The sequence below is a fragment of the Elephas maximus genome, chromosome 4 (genome assembly GCF_024166365.1).
Source record: "Elephas maximus indicus isolate mEleMax1 chromosome 4, mEleMax1 primary haplotype, whole genome shotgun sequence".
Lineage (NCBI taxonomy): Eukaryota > Metazoa > Chordata > Mammalia > Proboscidea > Elephantidae > Elephas > Elephas maximus.
The window spans coordinates 56861137-56879699 of NC_064822.1; the positions used below are offsets into that span (position 1 = coordinate 56861137).

Sequence of the window (18563 nt, forward strand, 5' to 3'; positions counted from 1 at the left end):
GCTCCATACGCAGCACATGATGCAAACACACTCCCACAGAGCTGTGCAGTTAGGCAAGTGCTGGCACACACGAACACACACACACATGCTCACATGCTCACACAGTCACACACTTGCATGCACACACATGTTCACTAGTGTGCACACACACGCGTGCATGCACGCACACACCCTGATGGCAGCCCTCTAGCACTTATCGTCAGATGCCAGAGCTCAGGCGGCAAAACCAGAGCCTCCCAGTTCCCAAATGCCCCCAGCACACAGACGTACAGAGATACCTCCAGCCTAGAAGTAAGGTCGAGAGAAAACCCCTCCAAGGCAGTCCCTAGCTCAAGAACTTTCCTGTGCTCAAGACCATATGGGGGCTGCAGACAAACTCAGGCTTTTGCTCCCACTCTCCCTGGCTTCCTCCAGGAAGACAGCTGGTGGAGAAACCCTCCCACCCAAGCTCAAGCCCTATTTCCACCTGAGACTCCTGTCCTCCTGAGCAGGCCTTCTCTTCCCCACCTCACCCCACTTATCTTCATCCCTCAGTGTCACCCCCAGTAAAGGGCCCAAGCTTTGAGCAGCAAGTGGCCAATTGGTGGAGAACGTGGCCTAGAGAGCAAGTCCTGATACCCCATCCCCAGCCTTGAACAAGATGTCCCCAGCCCAAGTACCCACAATGCACAGGCCTTGTCTTCAGAGGTGGCAAGACACTGCTGATCCTGGTATCCTCTGGAGAAATACCTGCAGAGATACCCTGAGCCCCCCGGGGCAGCTAACCCTGCCTCCATCAGCCTCTTGGGCCTCCTGCTGGGCATCGGAGTCTGTCTGATGACAAGAGTGGGAGGAAAGACATGCCCAGCAGGTGGGCAAATCATAAATGGGGTGGCATTATGGAGGTGACCCTCGGGGAGATGTGGGGCCAGAACTCAGCACTTCCTAGTCCTTAGCTCTCTACCCACCAACACACCCCCAACCAAAGAACCCTTCCCACCCCCCAAAGAATCTAGCCTCATTAGGAAAGGGGGTGACCTACATTGGGAAGCTTGGAGAGCAGCTGCTGCAGCAGGCGCTGGCCGGCTGCTGAAATAAATTAACACAGTCTGGAAGGGAAGTCCCTACCCAGGTGGAAACTGGGGGGCAGAATCAGAATGGGGGGTCCTGCCAGGAAAATCTCCCATCTCCAAGTCCTACAACCTCGTCAGCTCTGAGTTGCTGGACCTTCTCCCCATCCTTGCCTGGCTTTTTGCCCAAGTCCCAGGGAGCAGAGAGACCAGAGGGAAGGGGCTAGGTACCAGCGGGTCCCTGGGCCTCCTCTACTGGGCTAAGCAGAGAGAACCAGGATAGCAGAATGGAGCCAGGGGAGCTAACAGTAGTCCACTGGGGAACCCCAAAACCAGAAAAGAGGGCTTTGTGCTCTGGCTACTCAAAGTGTGGGCCATAAACCAGCAGCATCAGCCTCACCTGGGAGCTTGTTAGAAATGCAGAGTCTCGGGCACCACCCCAGACTGACTGAATCACAATTTGCACTTTAACAGTGTGCTTGGGTAATTCATATCTATATTTGAGTTTGAGAAGCCCTGATCTATGTCTCACATCCCAGCGGACATTGGCACCTCCCAGACAGGGCCAAATAGCCACACCTGAGACAGTGCTGGTCAGGCTCCTGAAGGCAGACACCAGCTGGATAAAGACATGGACCCCAGTCAACCTGAGGACCCAATGTGCAGCTAACTGGGGCCTGGGCTGGTTGGATAAATATTGATGTTAGTACCTCCTGTAAGGCACCTCTATACGGGGAGAAGCCATAACCGTAATCACAAAAACCTCTATAGAGTTCTTAATCCTCATATCACTTCTCTGAGGCTAGTAGTATTATTAACACCATTTTATGGATGGGAGAAACTGAGGCACGGGATGTTATTTCACTTGCCTAAGGTTATGCAAATGGAGAATGCAGCTATGAGCCCGGGCAGTCTGGTGTCAAAGCCCCTAACTTAGCTTCCTCTATGGATTTCTTCGTTCTGTTACATGTGGAGGTTTCTGATACAGGAAGGCAGAGGCAGAAAAAGGGAAATGCAGCCTTTCACTTGTACAAGACTTTGCAGTTTATATGGCATTTCTACATCCACTATCTCATTGCAGCTGAGAAGACAGGTGTTCTTATCCCCAGTCTACTAATGACGAGTCCAAAGCTTTGTGATTGCCAGGTCTTCCCTCCCAACCTCCCCTCTTTCCAATAATATCACAGATGCAGTGATGAAAAGTCTTGGTGGGCCAAGATCTTATCTGGGGGTGGAGGGAGATGGAAGGGACTTTCTAGATACTCTCCTGGCTGAGAGTTTCATGCTGAGGTGAGGGAAGTTAGGCTGGGAGCTCTGGGAAAGCTGGGGGGTAGGGGAGGTAGTGATGGAGCAGGAAGCAGCAAGTAGGAGCAGAAGGTTCCACGTGCTCCTACAGGGAGCTGAGTGGGCTGCAGAACCCCCTGGAGACTCAGGGGTGGGAGCAGCTTCCATCGTGCAGTGCCTTTGGCCCGTGGGCCACCACGCAGCCTGCAGGCACTCTGGATGATTGCAGGGGGTTAGGGTTAGGATGACGCAGTCCCAGGCCTCTCCATGCCTCTGCCCCTCCACGTCTCCTACAGCACAGGTTAATCCTTGAGGTGGGTTGGCTCAAACTCCAGCTGCAACAGCTGGCTTAGTCTCCACACTCTCCCTCAGATGCTCGTCTGCAATGTCTAGCCCTCAGCCCCCAGGACATAATAGCAAGAACCTTGGATCTCAGCAGCCCCTGGGCCAACCCCCAGAGTGTACAGATGAGTACCTGAGCCCTGGAGATAAAGTCAAGTGTCCAAGCCACACAGGCAGTTAATGCCCATTGCAGCTGAACCTGGGAGCTCTTGAGTCCTTGGGGAATAGTGCTGGCCCTGCTGTGCTCTCGCTCCCCTCTTACCTCCCCTTGTACCTCCCCTTGGTTAAGAGGCCCAGGCTCAGGATCAGGCTACTGTGCCTCCTTAGCATCTAAGACTCAGAGAATTTAGGAGCAAAACAGGGCCTTCAGGGGCATCTGCACACCCCCCTTCATTTTGCAGAGAGGTGAAGGTCACTTCTTCAGGATGTGGCCCACCTCTGTAGCCTGCAAGGGCAGTGCCCTCCCCACCCCAGGGAGGACGGCTGCAAGGGAGCCTGGACAGCAAAGCAGCCACTGTCCCAAGCCCTGTATGAAAGGGGGCCCCAGGAGGTGTGTGTCATTGGGACGGGCAGAAGGCTGAGCTTTCCACCTGCTGCCAATAGCCTGGCCATCCAGCCCTTCCAGGAAATATTTCTACATCTCTCCCCCGCCTGTCATGCCCATAACACACGCTGCTCAGGCAGCAAGGAGGCAGGTTTTTTTAAATCTCTGTATTCATACTTGGAACAGATATATACCCTCCTGGTTCATTTTAGAGGAGCCCTGGTGGCACAGTGGTTAAAGCGCTCAGCTGTGAAACAAAAGGTTGGTGGTTCGAACCCACCAGCCGCTCCACGGAGACAGATGTGGCAGTCTGCTACTGTAAAGATTACACCCTTGGAAGCCTACAGGGGCAGTTCTACCCTGTCCTATAGGGTCGCTATGAGTCAAAATGAAACAACAGCAGTGTTTGTTTTGGGTTGGTTCATTTTAAGATGTTTACATGCTCCGTTCTCACTGCATTCTCATTTCGTAGTCAAATATTCTCAATTCCAAACACCCTCTGGGAAGTGAAAGAGAAAGGCCCCTGAGTCAGTGCTCATGGCAGGGCAGCAACCTCAGTCCGCTATGAATGAGCTAAGTGTGCGTTCATTGAGGCTGTTGAGCCAGCCCCTTCTGTGCACTGCCTGAGATTGGGCTCAGGGGAAGTCCACAGAAGGGTGGGGCGGCCAGGGAGGGTTGATCTGGAGTGGAAGGAGGGAGGCCAGGGGCAAGGGGAAAGACTGCCTGACTCCTTCCTTCTCTCCCTACCCCTAGAGCTTCCCAGACACCCCCCAACCATTACACACAAATCCGTTCCCATGCCATCTTCCATGCTGCCTATTCAGACCAAAGCAGCCCCTATGAAGGTGGACCCTCGGCTTCCATGCCTGAGAAATGGAAACAGGGTTTGCTCATCCTGGGCCCCAGACGCAGCTTCCAGCCAAAGCCCAAAGAAGTCAGATCAGTTGCTTAAGAAGGCTCCTCCTTCTCCTGCCGCCCCCATCCCTGGCTTTCCTGGTCTCCCTTCTTTGGCAGTGCCGGCAGGAGGTGGGGTGGGAGGAGATGGGCTCTTCTTGGCAGCACAGAAGCTGCTATTGGGTTTCCCTACCAGCTGGACTTCCCCCACCCCATCTCCACGTGCTCGGCCCCCTCCCCCCACTGCTGTAGTTATCTAAGCAGCAGAGGTGTCAATCTGAGTCACTCAAGGCAATGCCCAGCAAGCCCTGACAGCCAGGAGCCAACATCACCACCACTGCCCTCCCCCCCCCACCCCCCGCCCCATCCCCAGTGTGGATAGCTCTGGGCAGAGGACCAAACCCAAGACCTGCTGGGAGGTGTGGGGATTTGAGCAGCCTTCTTGGTCAGATTGCCCCTCTCTCTGGCATTGTCATCACTGGGCCTCAGAGGTGCTGTAAGCAGCCCATGGCGACATGCCCACGGGGTGGGGATGGCTTGGCTGCACACCACTCCCTCCCCCTAAGCTAAGCCCATAAAAAAAAAAAAAAAATTTTTTTTTTTTATAGCACAGGAAAAGGGCCGAGGTATAGCTGTGGGACACCTGAGTGACTGCTCACAAGCCTACTTCCCTCGTCTTGGCCTTGGGCAGGCAGGCACAGAGCAGGGCTCGCCAAGGAAGAGCTGAAGGCTCCTCTCTGTCCAGTCCCAGCCACGCCCCCACCAAGGAGGCTTCCCCCACGGCTGCATGGTACCACGTCCACCTGGGAGAGGGCTTCTCTGCACCCTTGTCCAAGGACAGCCACCTGAAGACAAGCTACCCCATCCCAAGGGCAACCTGTAAAATGGCCCAGAGCCTGTGGTCTGTTCCCAGGCCTCAGACAGTCCACCACCCTTCTGCCCCCTGCCTTCCTCTGCACCAGCCCTGTCACCAACAGCCTGGCTGCTGTCCCACCCCCCTTCCCACAGTACCCAAGTTCCTCTGGGCTGTCTGTGCTGAGCCCAGCATGTAGACAGCACAAGGCTCTTGGCTGGCTCTCCCCATGCTGCAGGGACCTGTTTCTATGCCACCGGGGCTGTCAGCTGGCACTGGCACTGCCCTCCTCCCCCCTCCCCAGCCTAGCATGTCCCCCTCCAGCAGAATCCACAGCTTATGTCCCAACACGATGGGGTCCGAGTGCCCTGTCCTGTACATTCAGGATGCCCAGGCATCTGGTCTAAGCAGCTTCTCCAGCCCCAGGAATTGCTCCAGGCAGAAGGCAACAGCAACCACCCAGCAGCTCTCTGTGTGGGGCAAAGAGACCCAGCAAAGATGGTCCCCAGCCCCCATGCCACAGCCACCCGGCAAACCCACCAACCTGCCATTCCTTTCCACCAGCCTTCCAACACTCACCTTTCTTCACCCTGACTGTGAGCTCCTTAAATCAGGTAGCTCTACACCTTCCAGTAAGCCCTTCCTGGGATTCCTGGAGAAATCCAGACACCACTGCCAGGCAGAGCACAGTGGGCGCTGATGCTGGAGTCACCCCAATTCACCGGGAGCCAGGGCACACCGCACACAACAGGGAGATGGAATGCCTGCCGCAGACGGCGGGCGGGCAGGCGGGAAGCTGCCAGGGGACCGGACGCCGGGTCAGTAACAAACTGAGACGGCAAGAGGGAGGGACGGAGGGAGAGATATAGGAGAAAAGGGAGAGGGAGGAGAGAGCGCGCGCGTTTGCGCGAGCAAAGAGACGGAGCAGTGGAGTGACAGCTGGGAGTACATCTGTGATGACAGCGACAGCAGCACACGCACGCGAAGGCGCACATAGGCGCGCGCACACTAGAGGCTCGCTGCCGGCGCGGGCAGGGCTGCCCTGGAAATGCTCACGTTTCAGTGGAAAAAGCGCCTATGGGTTAACCGGGAGAAGAATAGCTGTTTTATCACTGATCTCCATTGTCCTTCCCCAAGTGCCTCCAGGCTCCCCTTTGCCCTGCGCCCCCTTTTTTGTCCCTTTCTCCTCTCTTTCCCTTTGGAGAGAGAGGGGCAGGACCCAGACGCAGAGCCGGCCGGCTGACCCGGTCCTCACCCAGGCTGCCTGGGAGGCTGGGGCAGTCAGTCTCTGTTTCAGAGACATGCAGGGAGCCTCTCCATTCTCCAGTGGGAGAAGGAAAACCTGAGCCCTTCCCCTCCCTCAAAGGGTGATTCTTTCCAAAAAAGGATAATGGGGGGGTGGGGCTGATAGGCCTGAGGATCCTCCAGGAAGGGACCCTGAGCCACACAACACCACTGGTCAAGCACCACACAGAGGTTGCTGAGCCTTAGGGTCTGACCACCTGGGCCAGGACTATCTGGAGGAGCAAAATGCCAGAGTAGGCAGGCTGGAGGCCTTGGGGCATGCTACCCCACAGAAGCTTGATGACAGTGTTCTCAGCGCCCCAGGCTCAGCCCTGGAGGAACCAGGGGCAAACTCAGCCCTGCCTCGCCAGGCCTGGCTTCTCCCAGCTTCTTGCTCTTATCTATGGTGGGGTAGGCATGTTGTCTTAATTATCTAGTGCTGCTATAACAGAAATCCCACAAGTAGAGGGCTTTGACAAACAGAAGTTTATTCTCTCACAGTTTAGGAGGCTAGAAGTCCAAATTCAGGGCACCAGCTCCAGGGGAAGGCTTTCTCTCTCTGTGAGTTCTGGGAGAATGTCCTTGCCATCAATCTTCCCCTGGTCTAGGAGTTTCTCAAACCAAGGACCCCAGGTCCAAAAGACATGCTCCACTCCAGGCTCTTCTTTCTTGGTGATATGAGGTCCCTCTCTCTCTGCTAGCTTCTCTCTGCTTTTCTCTCTTATAAGATAAAAGGTGATGCCGGCCACACCCCAGAGACACTCCCCTTACATTGGATCAGGGCTATAGCCAGAGTTAGGGTGTTGCGTTCCCACCCTAATCCTATTTAACATAACCTAATCTTGCCCTGGTGGTCTAGTTAAGAGCTACGATTGCTAACCAAAATGTCGGCAGTTCAAATCTACCAGCAGCTCCTTGGACCCTATGGGGCAGTTCTTCTCTGTCTTATATGGTCACTATAGTCGAGACTGACTTGACAGCAATGGTTTTGGAAACCCTGGTGGCGTAGTGGTTAAGTGCTATGGCTGCTAACCAAAAGGTGGGCAGTTCGAATCCACCAGGTGCTCCTTAGAAACCCTATGGGGCAGTTAGAATTGACTCGACAGCAATGGGTAAGGTAAGGTAAGGTAAATCTTGCCTCATTAACCACAGGCAGAGATTAGGATTTACAACACATAGGATAATCACATCAGATCACAAAATGGTGGACAACAACGCAGTACTGGAAATCATGGCCTAGCCAAGTTGGCACACATTTTTTGAGGGGCACGTTCAACCCATAACACATGCCAAGGGGAAAGACAAAGAACCCAGACATAATGAGTTGGAGAAACTGATGCTCCAAGAGATTTGAAGTGTCTGATCCAAAGTCCAAGTACACCAGGAGACCCACTTTCCAGCTTTAAGCACCAACCCCTAAATGACCTTCCCTGTGCATCTCTTAAAGCCTGCCTGACAGCCAGCTGGCATGTTGGCAATATGTCATGGGTGTCCCAATGTCCCCTTCCAGTTCACCTGCTTTCCTCGGGAGAGTCACAGGCAGAACTGCAGATGGGAGTTAAGAAGCCCTCTTGACTCAGGGCACCCCTGCACCCTCCTTTCTGCCTGCTTTGCTAGTGACACCCCATCCCTGGCTCTCTTGGTTTCTCTCCTGTGGCAGTGCCAGAGACTTCTTCCGGAGGAGGAAAGAACAGCTTTTACCTGTTGGAAATTCCCTGCCTCTCATATGGTCCTTCCAAGTAGGTTCATCCCCTGCTCGGGCGATATACGGGTCCTACCCTTCAAGCAAACGAGGCCCCCACCTTTCCCTAAACACCCTCCCATTTCCCCATCTCCATGAAAACACACATCCTTCCGGGCACCTGAAACATGCTCCTCACCCGTGTACAGCCTCCCCTCCTTAAAAACACAACTTCTTTATGAAGTTTCCCTGAATCTCTGACTGTCTCCTCTGATCACCTATGGTTCTAATCACGGAAAATGTTGTGTAGCTGCTTTCTGTGCTGTGGTTCAATCTCCTTTCCTATACGGTGAGCTATACAAGAAGAGGGACCTGCCTCACCTGATCTTACGTCCCCCACGCCCCAGGGCCTTCTTGTTGACTGAGTGACGGATGGACAAGATGAAAGAGCCCAAGACTAGGCATCTGGAGACCCAGAGTCTAGGTTGTTCTCTCATGACTAGCTATTGGACATTCAACATCCCTGGGCCTCAGTTTCCTGCCCTGTAAAACGAGGAGATAGGTGGAGCTCTCTGTTCTCCATTCCTGCACTGGCACTCCATGACCTAAATATTCACTGAGCACCTGTCGGGTCCCCTGCTTCGATTAGAAAGGCAGTGTGCCCCTTGTAACTCCCAGCTCTCAATCTAGTTAAACTCACAGCCTCCAGGCGGGGCTATACGAGGAAAGAAAGAGGAAAGGAATGGCAGATAGGAGAGTTAGGAGTAAGAGATGGAGTTCTGACTCCTGGGGGGATTTGGTCCCCGACAGAGATCATTTCTGTGTGTGCGTGAGAGCACCTGTTTTGTTTTGCTGTCTGTGATGACAAAGCAGCACAGAGGTGACAGCCAGGACGCAGAGCAAAGAGGTTCATCTTGATAAGCCGTCTGCCGCCTGTGGCCTTATTGAGGCTCTTTGTTAGGCTGTCTGCAAGACGCAGGAAACCTCAAAGGAAAGCAGTTTTGGAGGAAGGCACAAGATTGTGGTGGAGAGGCAGGCAAGAGAGAGGAAGGGGGGGTGGGGAGAAGGAAGGGGGTCTGAGATTTGTCCTCTTTTATCAGGTTGAGGCAGGTCCCCTGGGGACTAAGGTTAGTGTCTAAAACAAGGACACTCCATCACAGGCCTGTGAGGGAGATCTCTTAGTAACCCATTGGGGGAAACCACCGGAAGGTCCAGTGTCTTGCATTCCCTCAGCCCCTTTGCCTAGATTTCTCTTCACCAAGAGTTATTAGCCTGTCTGCAAATATAATAACATAATACATTATCTCCTGCACACGGCAGGCTTGCAGGAGGTGGTGGGAGAGAGGGCGGCCAGCCTCCTGTTCCTTCTGGGCGGGCGGTGGCTCCAGTGAGGCCTCTAAGCAGCCGACCACTGAGCACGTCTCCCTTCAGCAGGGCTCAGAGAGAAGGCTGGACATGCTTCATATCTGCAGTGGAAAAGCAAGATTAGGGCTGTGAGACAGGAGCTGAACAGAAATATTTTAAATTATGAAAGCCAATGGGTGCAAGTCTAGGAGTAGCAGACACAAAATTGATGCGTTTTTAAAGCTATTTCCATGCTCCTCACTACCTCCATTTCCATTTCTCAGCACTCTCTTAAATTCTCCATTTCATCATGGATTCCCTTTTACTGAATCTCATAGTAATCAACCTCGTTGCATCGAGTCGATTCCAACTCATAGAGACCCCACAGGACAGAGTAGAACTGCCTCGTAGGGCTTCCCAAGAGCATCAGGTGGATTTGAAAATCAAAGCTCATCTAAATCTCCAGATCTCAAATCTAGTATCTGTAAGCGGGTGGGGCTGAGCACAGGAGGATGGGATTCAAGAAGATTCTGAATCTTAAAGGTATGGGACTATAAGATCTTTTAGAATTTTGCTTCCCAGTTAAGTGGCTGACTCAACTGAATTCACAAGTATGTATTTATGTATCTATGTGTGTATGTATTTAGCTCAAGAAATAGATATTGAGCCCCACTGTGTTGCCATGAGTCAGAATTGACAGCAACAGGTTTGTTTGTGTGTGTGTGCGCGCGTGTGTGTTTTTAACGTGCCAGGTACTGTCTGAACTCAACTCCCATGCTTGCTACTAGCCCCCATTCTAATGGGGCGAGACAGACAAAAACTGAGTAATCAAATATGTAAATAAAATCATGTGGCTTGGTGATAAGTGCTCTGTAGAAAATAAAGAGTGGTGAGATAGAGAATGACTGGTGGAGGGGAGGGCTGTTTTATCTGGGGAGATCAGGGAAGGCCTCTCTAGGAGATAATATTTGGGCTGAGATCTGATAGAAGGAGCCAGCCATGTAAAGTTCTAGGGGAAGAGCATCCAGGAAGAGAGAATAGCTTGTGCAAATGTCTTCAGCAGTCTTAGTAGAAAGGCAGAGTCTTATTCTAGAAAGGATCTGAGACCTCTTTGACCACTGAAGCCAAGGACTGAACTAAATAAGTTTCTTAAGTCCCAAAGATTTGATCATTCTAAGCATAGTGTGATTCTTCTCTGAAAAATATTTGAAGGTTCTCCCTCTTTCATTTAGCCTTTTTCTACAGGTGAAAGAAATCTGTCTAAAATGACCATCAAGGATGGTCTTAAAAGGAAAGAAAGAAGGGAAAGATATTAAGGGGCCATCTATAGCCTTAAAGAGAAATGGTCTCATCCCCCAAGCATACCCCTCACCTGTGATTGTGTGCTGGGTCTGTGTCTATTGTCTTCACAAACCAATAAGTGTGTCTACTTGTGATCTTCTCACCCACTCTTTTCAGTCACCTAGACCTTGAAGCAGCAAAGAAGGCCCCAAAGAACTCAAATGTTCCCATATGATAAGTCCAAGGGAGCTAGCCCTAGTATCACCTACAGAATTGCCACGTGACCCCAAGGGAGGGGAGGGGCCTCTGAGGGTCTTGGTTTTTTAATCTGTAAATTCGGACTGACTTCACAACGGTACTTCCAATATGGTGGCCACCAGCCATACCTGGGCTGTTTAATTCGAAATTTAAACTAACCAAAATTAAATAAGAATTTTTAAATGCAGGTTCTCAGTGGCACTAACCCCATTCAAGTGCTCTGTAGCCACATATGGCTAGTGGCTACTGTTTGGGACAATGCAGATATAGAACATTTCCATCATCTCAGAAAGTTTAATCCAACAATGATGTTTTAGAACGGTAGGTCCCAAAATATGGTCCCTTGACCAGCAGCATCAGCATCACCTAGGAACACTTTAGAAATGCAGATTCTCAGGTCACACCCAGACATACTGAATGAGAAACTCTGGGAGTGGGGTTTTAACAAACTTTCCAGGTGACTGTGCTGCACACTAAAGTTTGAGAACCATAGCAGTAGCCTACAATAATTTTCTCACACATTACCTCCTTTAAGCCTCAACAAACTTATACTCAGTCTACCTTTTGACGGTAAGTATAATTATGACCTATTTAACAGTGGAGGAAACAATTCAAATCCAGGGCTAGAACTCTGGCCCTTTGACTCTCTCCCTCGTCTCATCTTTTTTCCCCCAAATTTCTCTAGGATCACCAGATTGAAAAAAAAATGTTTTCAATTTTGTATCTTGGTGCCATATTGGAACTCCAGTCCATATCAAAAAAGCCTTGTTATGGATCAAATTGTGTCCGCCCTAAAATGTGTGCTAGAATCCTAACCCCTATACCTGTGGATAAGGAGCCCTGACGGCGCACTGGTTAAGCACTTGGCTGCTAACGGAAAGATCAACCATTCGAACTCACCAGCTGCTCTGTGGGGAGAAAACTTGACCATCTGCTCACATAAAGATTACACCCTAGAAAACCCTATGCAGCAGCTCTACTCTGTCCTATAGAATCACTATGAGTCGGAATGGAGTTGTGAGCACACAACAACATATCTGTGGATATAATCCTGTTTGGAAATAGGGGTTTCTTTGTTACGTTAATAAAGTGATACCAGTGTAGGGTCTGTCCTAAACCTAATCTCTTCTAAATGATAAAAACATCAGATCAGACACAGATCTGAGCACATGCTGGGGAAGACAGATACCATGTGAGGGTTGTTAAGAACCAAGGAAGGCGGGGACTACAGACAAGGAAGGAATTGACAGGACTGAGACCCTGATTTGGACTTTTAGCCCCCAGAACTGTGAGAAAATAAATTTCTGTTCTTTCTAGCCACCCACTTACAGTATTCGTGTTACAGCAGCACTAGCTAAGACAGGTCTTAAAGACAGCCAGGCCCTGGCTAGAGACCTGGTTCTGTTATTTACTAACTGGGTGACTTGGTTAGGACCTGTAACCTCTGTAGGCTTCCACTTCCTCCGCTGTAAAGTCCGAATAATAATAGCAGCCATTTGTTGAGGGGATCAAACAAGCTCATGGATGTCAAGGGGCTTGGCACATCATAAGCAACAAATACATTTTCCGTATTATTATACCAGACAGTAGGAAGTTGGCCTAGATTTTTGTTTCTTTTTCTTTTCAGTATAACCTGCCTTTTCTTTCTATTCTATGTCCCAGATTTCTCTTAGTGTGTGAGCACCAGCTTGGGTTCTCCAAGTCTATTTGGAAAGCAAAGAGCCATGAGTGGCCCTTGTCAGTGGAGCCATTAAAAGAGTCATATTTGTGGGTTGAAAGAGACTATCATTTCCTGGAATCGGCCTGCAAACCAGAGTAAATCTGATCTTGACTTTAAGCAAGAATAGAGCCTTCTTACAAAGTGGGGGACATCCTGAGCAGGAATTGAGTATAAAAGAGGTTGTTGCACCAGGCCGGGAGTCTAGGAAGCTCCATGAATGGCCCAACTCACAATGGCCCTGCCTTCCAGTCTTAGTTTGCCACTTTTTGTCATGTGACCTTGAACCCAAGGCCCCATCTCTCTGGCCCTCTATTTTTCCATCTGTGGGGAGAAGGGAGATGACCCGCCCAATGCATCTATCCTCAGTTCTCGAGAATCTGAGCCACATCTTTCTCTCAGGGCATTTTCTGTCATCGTTCTTCAGCTAGGGGAAGCAGAAGCCACCAGTCTCCCTCTTCCACCCGCCCCCCGCCCCCCGCCAGGAATCTCAGATTCTCACTCTGCAGTCTGACTCACTCTCCCCATCCGCTCTGTGCCCGGGTGTTATCTCTCCCCTCAGTTCCTGCTGATGCACCTCCTCTCTTTAACGTGAGTCTATTTTTTTTTCTCTCACCGCCCCCCCCCCCCCGCCAAAACACACACATGATCTTGCCCTCCCCCTTCCTGTTTCCCTATAGCAGTGGGCGTCCAAATAAAGCTGGAATTCCTCCAACGCAAATTCTGGGCAGCGACACAACAGGTAGGTGTGCCATGCTGAGGCCAGGTTGGGGCCAGAGGACTCACCATCATCTCTGCAGTGGGGAGAGGCTGGTCCCTCCTGATAATATGTCCAAAGTATCTGAGACGTAGTCTCGCCATCCTTGTTTCCAAGCAGCATTCTAGTTGTACTTCTTCCAAGACAGATTTGCTCGTTCTTTTGGCAGTCCATGGTATATTCAATATTCTTTGCCAACACCACAAAAAGGCGTGAATTCTTCTTCGTTCTTCCTTATTCATTGTCCAGCTTTTGCATGCATATGAGGCCATTGAAAACACCATGGCTTGCGTCAGGCGCACTTTAGTCCTCAAGGTGACATCCTTGCTTTTCAACACTTTAAAGAGGTCTTTTGCAGCCCATTTGCCCAGTGCGATGTGTCTTTTGATTTCTTGACTGCTGCTTCCATGGGTGTTGATTGTGGATCCAAGTAAAATGAAATCCTTGACAATCTCGATCTCCTCTCCATTTATCATGATGTTGCTCATTGGTCCAGTTGTGAGGATTTTCCTTTTATGTTGAGGTGTAATCCATACTGAAGACTGTGGTCTTTGATCTTCATCGATAAGTGCTTTAAGTCCTCTTCACTTTCACCAAGAAGGTTGTATTATCTGCGTAACGCACATCGTTAATGAGTCTTCCTCCAATCCTAATGCTCTGTTCTTCACATAGACCAGTCTTTTGTATTATTTGCTCAGCATACAAATTGAGTAGGTATGGTGAAAGGATACCACCCTGACCCACACCTTTCCTGACTTTAAACCATGCAGTATCCCCTTGTTCTGTTCAAAGGACTGCCTCTTGATCCATGTACAGATTCCTCATGAGCACAATTAAGTGTTCTGGAATTCCCATTCTTCACAATGTTATCCATAATTTGGTATGATCCACACAGTTCAATGGCTTAGCATAGTCAATAAAACAATTGTTGAAACATCTTTCTGGTATTCTCTGCTTTCAGCCAGGATACATCTGACATCAGCAATAATACCCCTGATTCCACACCCTCTTCTAAATCTGGCTTGAATTTCTGGCAGTTCCCTCTCGATATACTGCTGCAGCCACTTTTGAATGATCTTCAGCAAAATTTTGCTTGTGTGTGACATTAATGATACTGTTCGATAATTACCACATTTAGTTGATCACTTTTCTTGGGAATGGCCATAAATATGGATCTCTTCCAGTCAGTTGGTCAAATTTCTTGCAAATTTCTTGGCATATGAGTGAGCACTTCCATGGTTGCATCTTTTTGTTGAAACATCTTAATTGGTATTCCATCAATTCCCAAAGCCTTGTTTTTCGTCAATGCCTTCAGAGCAGCTTGGACTTCGTCTTTCAGTACCATCAGTTCCTGATCATATGTTACCTCCTGAAATGGTTGAATGTTGGCCAATTCTTTTTGTATTCCTTCCATCTTCTTTTAATGCTTCCTGCATTGTTTAATATCTTCCCCATAGAATCCTTCATTACTGAAACTTGAGACTTGGATTTTTCTTCAGTTCTTTCAGCTTGAGAAATGCTGAGTGTGTTCTTCCGCTTTGGTTTTCTATCTCCAGGTCTCTACACATGTCATCATAATACTTTGTTTTCGTGAGCTGCCCTTTGAAATCTTTTATTTGGCTTTTTTACTTCGTCATTTTTTCCTTTTGCTTTAACTACTTGATGTTCAGGAGTAAGTTCAGATTCTCTTCTGACATCCATTTAGGTCTTTTCTTTCTCTCCTGCCTTTTTAATGACCTCTTGCTTTCTTAATGTATGATGTCCTTGCATAACTCATCTGGTCTTCAGTCATTAATGTTCAACATGTCAAATCTATTCTTGAGATGGTCTCTAAATTCAGGTAGGATATACTCAAGGTAGTACTTTGGCTCTTGTGGACTTTTTCTAATTTTCTTCAGTTTCAATTTGAACTTGCATATGAGTAATTAATGGTCTGATCCACAGTCGGCCCCTGGCCTTGTTCCGACTGATGATATTGAGCTTTTCCATCATCTCTTTGCACAGGTGTAGTCGATTTGATTCCTGCGTATTCTGTCTGGCGAGATCCATGTGTATAGTCGCCATTTATGTTGGTGAAAAAAGGTATTTGCAGTGAAGAAGTCATTGTTCTTGCAAAATTCAATCATGTGACCTCCAGCATCATTTCTATCACCACGGCCATATTTTCTAACTATTGATCTTTCCTCCTTGTTTCCAACTTTTGCATTCCAATCACCTAAAATTATCAGTGCATCCTGACTGCATGTTCAATCAATTTCAGACTGCAGAAGTTGGTAAAAATCTTTAATTTCTTCATCTTTGGCCTTTGTGGTTGGTGTGTAAATTTGAATAAGAGTCATATTAACTGGTCTTCCTTGCTGGTGTAAGGATATTATCCTATCACTGACAGCACTGTACTTCAGGATAGATCTTGAAATGTTCTTTTTCATGATTAATGCAATGCCATTTCTCTTCAAGTTGTCATTCCTGCCATAGTAGATCATATGATTGTCCTACTCAAAATGACCAGTGCCAGTCCATTTTAGCTCACTAATGCCTAGGGTATTGATCTTTATGTGTTCCATTTCATTTTTGACGGTTCCCAATTTTCCTAGATTCATACTTTGTACGTTCCAGGTTATAATCATTAATGAATGTTTGCAGTTGTTTCTTCTCATTTTGAGTCATGCCACACCAGCAAATGGAGGTCCCTTAAGCTTGATTCCATCCACATCATTAAGGTTGATTCTACTTTGAGGAGGCAGCTCTTCCCCAGTCGTATTTTGAGTGCCTTCCAACCTGGGGGCTCATCGTCCAGCACTATATCAATGTTCCACTGCTATTCATAAGGTTTTCACTGGCTAATTCTTTTCAGAAGTAGACTGCCAGTCCTTCTTCCTAGTCTGTCTTAGTCTGGAAGCTCAGCTGAAACCTGTCCGCCATGGGTGACCTGCTGGTATTTGAATACCAGTGGCATAGTTCCCAGCATCACAGTAACACACAAGCCCCCACAGTACGACAAACTGACAGACACATGGGGGCACATGCATACATACCACATATATACCATACATGCACATGTGCACACACCCATACACACATACACACAAGCATACACCATAATTTCTCTTCTTCCTTCCAGTGCAGTGGTGTGGATGAGCCGTGCCCAACAAGCTGCCAGGACAATGTAAGTTCTTCCTCCGTGTGAAGGTTGAGATTGGAACTGTGGACCCCTCTGCCCATGTTCTCTCAACGGGCTAACTTTCCTTCTTCCCAAGCATCCCTTTTCTGGGCACTATGGGGCTCAAACAGGGTATCTTTCATTTGACCTCCAGGCCTGCCTTCCAAAACTGCAGGAGGAAGTAGGAATCAGTAGCTAGGCCCCTTCCATGACCTCCCTCCTGTGTTTCTTCCCTAGGACCTGGACTGCTTCGTCATAGACAACAATGGGTTCATCCTGATCTCAGAGCAGCCCCAAGAGGTAAGTTATCAGGGAAGTAGAATTAGGGAGAAAGGGGCAGGAGGAGGAAGGAAGGTGTTCAGCAGCCACTTCAGTCACAGAAAGGACCTAGAAGGTAAGCCTGGCACAGAGCCAGTAAGAGTGAACGGTCTGATGAAAATGGACTCTCTCCTTGGAGCCAAAGTCAGCACAGCAAGAACACAAGGTTCCAAGTGCTCTGCAACTCAGATGCCAGAGAAAATATGACTTCTTTATTTTGTCTATAACTAGTTTGCCATCTCTAAGGTTAGCAGAGACAACTTTCACACCAAACAGAACGAGGGGAGGCGCAGCAAAACTATACCTCACCACCCCCTGCCTGACCACACCACGCCCAGGGCTTCCGGGCTGTGTCTGTGCCCAGACTGGCATGTCCGTTGACAGGCCTCCTCCCAGGCTTCAAAGCTCCCTCCCTCCCCTACACTGTCTGTGGCCTCACTCTCCTCTGTCCTCAGACCCCCTCGTTTCTACCCTCACAGGGCCCAGCAGGGTGAGCCTTCCCCACTTCCTGTCCTCTTCCTGCCTGTCGTTGCTGTTGTTGTTGCAAGCGGTTGAGTCGACTCCAACACATAGCAACCCTATATGACAGAGTAGAACTGCCTCATAGTGTTTCTAGGCTGTAATTTTTATAGGAGCAGCCTGCCAGGTCTTTTCTCCCACCGAGCTGCTGGTGGGCTCGAACCACAGACCTTTCAGTTAGCAGCCCAGTGTTTAATCACTGTTTAATCACTGTACCACCAGGGCTCCTCTTCCTGCCATTACCTCCCTTACGGACAATTCGATTCTAGACCCCCAAGACTGACCCTCCGTATGCTAGAGGGGAAATAAATGAATGGAGACCACCCTTCTCCAGTAGCCTGGCTTGCACATCCTCGTCTTCCTGCAGGCATATGATGTCCTGCTGGACCTGGCATGTGCTCAGAAGTGCAAAAGAGAAAGTATAACAGTAATTTTGTATTTGCTGAGCCTCAAACTGGGCCCCAAAGTTATTTATTTAGCCAGAAATCGAATTTAAAAAGGATCCTGTTCAAACCTGAACCAAACCTGAATATATTCCCCTGAATGACTTCCTTGAGACAAGCCTGAAGCTTTGCAAACCCTCCAGCCTGAGCCTCCAAGGAATGGAACTAGTATCTGGTTCAACATGAGCTCTGCCACTAATTAGAGATGTGACTTGGGCAACACCTTCCATTATCTGTGCCTTGGTTTCTTCCTCATTAAAAGGATGGGCTGGACCACATGATTTCTGAGGTCACTTCTAGCTCGAGCACCCTACGGTTCTAAGTGCCTGGGGTATTGGCAGAGGTGTGGGAGCAGGTACCAGTGTTGACTGAGGCTGTGCCTTGCAAAGCAGGGCTCTGGCCTCCTCAGGGTGGTACTTCGGGTCCAAAGAAGTCCTCAGGACATGGCAGGAACCAGGGCAGAGGAAAAAGACCTGGGAAAGAGGACAACTGAGGAAGAAGGGGCACCAAGGGATCATGGAATCCTTGAGGATGATCTTCAAACAGCCCACTTGTGTGCAGCACTTTTCAGTGGCAAGAGTAGTGAAGAGAAAGATATTTTCATTCACTTTCCTCTTGGTAAGAACTGAGGCCAGAGGCTGGCGGTCAGCTGCCTTTTGCAGGACTCTGTTAACTGGGGCAGTGGTGGTTCAGTGGTAGAATTTTTCACCTTCTATGCAGAAGACCCGGGTTTGGTTCCCAGCCAGTGCACCTGAGGCACAGCCACCGCTCTTCTGTCACTGGAAACTGGTGTGTTGCTATGACACTTTACAGGTTTCAATGGAGCTTCCAGAGT

The 18563-nt window shown here is 49.4% G+C and overlaps 1 protein-coding gene across 1 annotated transcript in view; it reads left to right on the top strand.

Annotated features, from left to right (window-relative positions):
- Window positions 1-18563, top strand: part of CACNA2D4 (calcium voltage-gated channel auxiliary subunit alpha2delta 4) — a 112752-nt gene that overhangs the window by 76100 nt on the left and 18089 nt on the right. The window contains exons 27-29 of the mRNA XM_049884806.1: window positions 13212-13273; window positions 16410-16454; window positions 16686-16748. Of these exons, the coding sequence (XP_049740763.1) occupies window positions 13212-13273; window positions 16410-16454; window positions 16686-16748 (170 nt within the window). The remainder of the gene's footprint in view (window positions 1-13211; window positions 13274-16409; window positions 16455-16685; window positions 16749-18563) is intronic.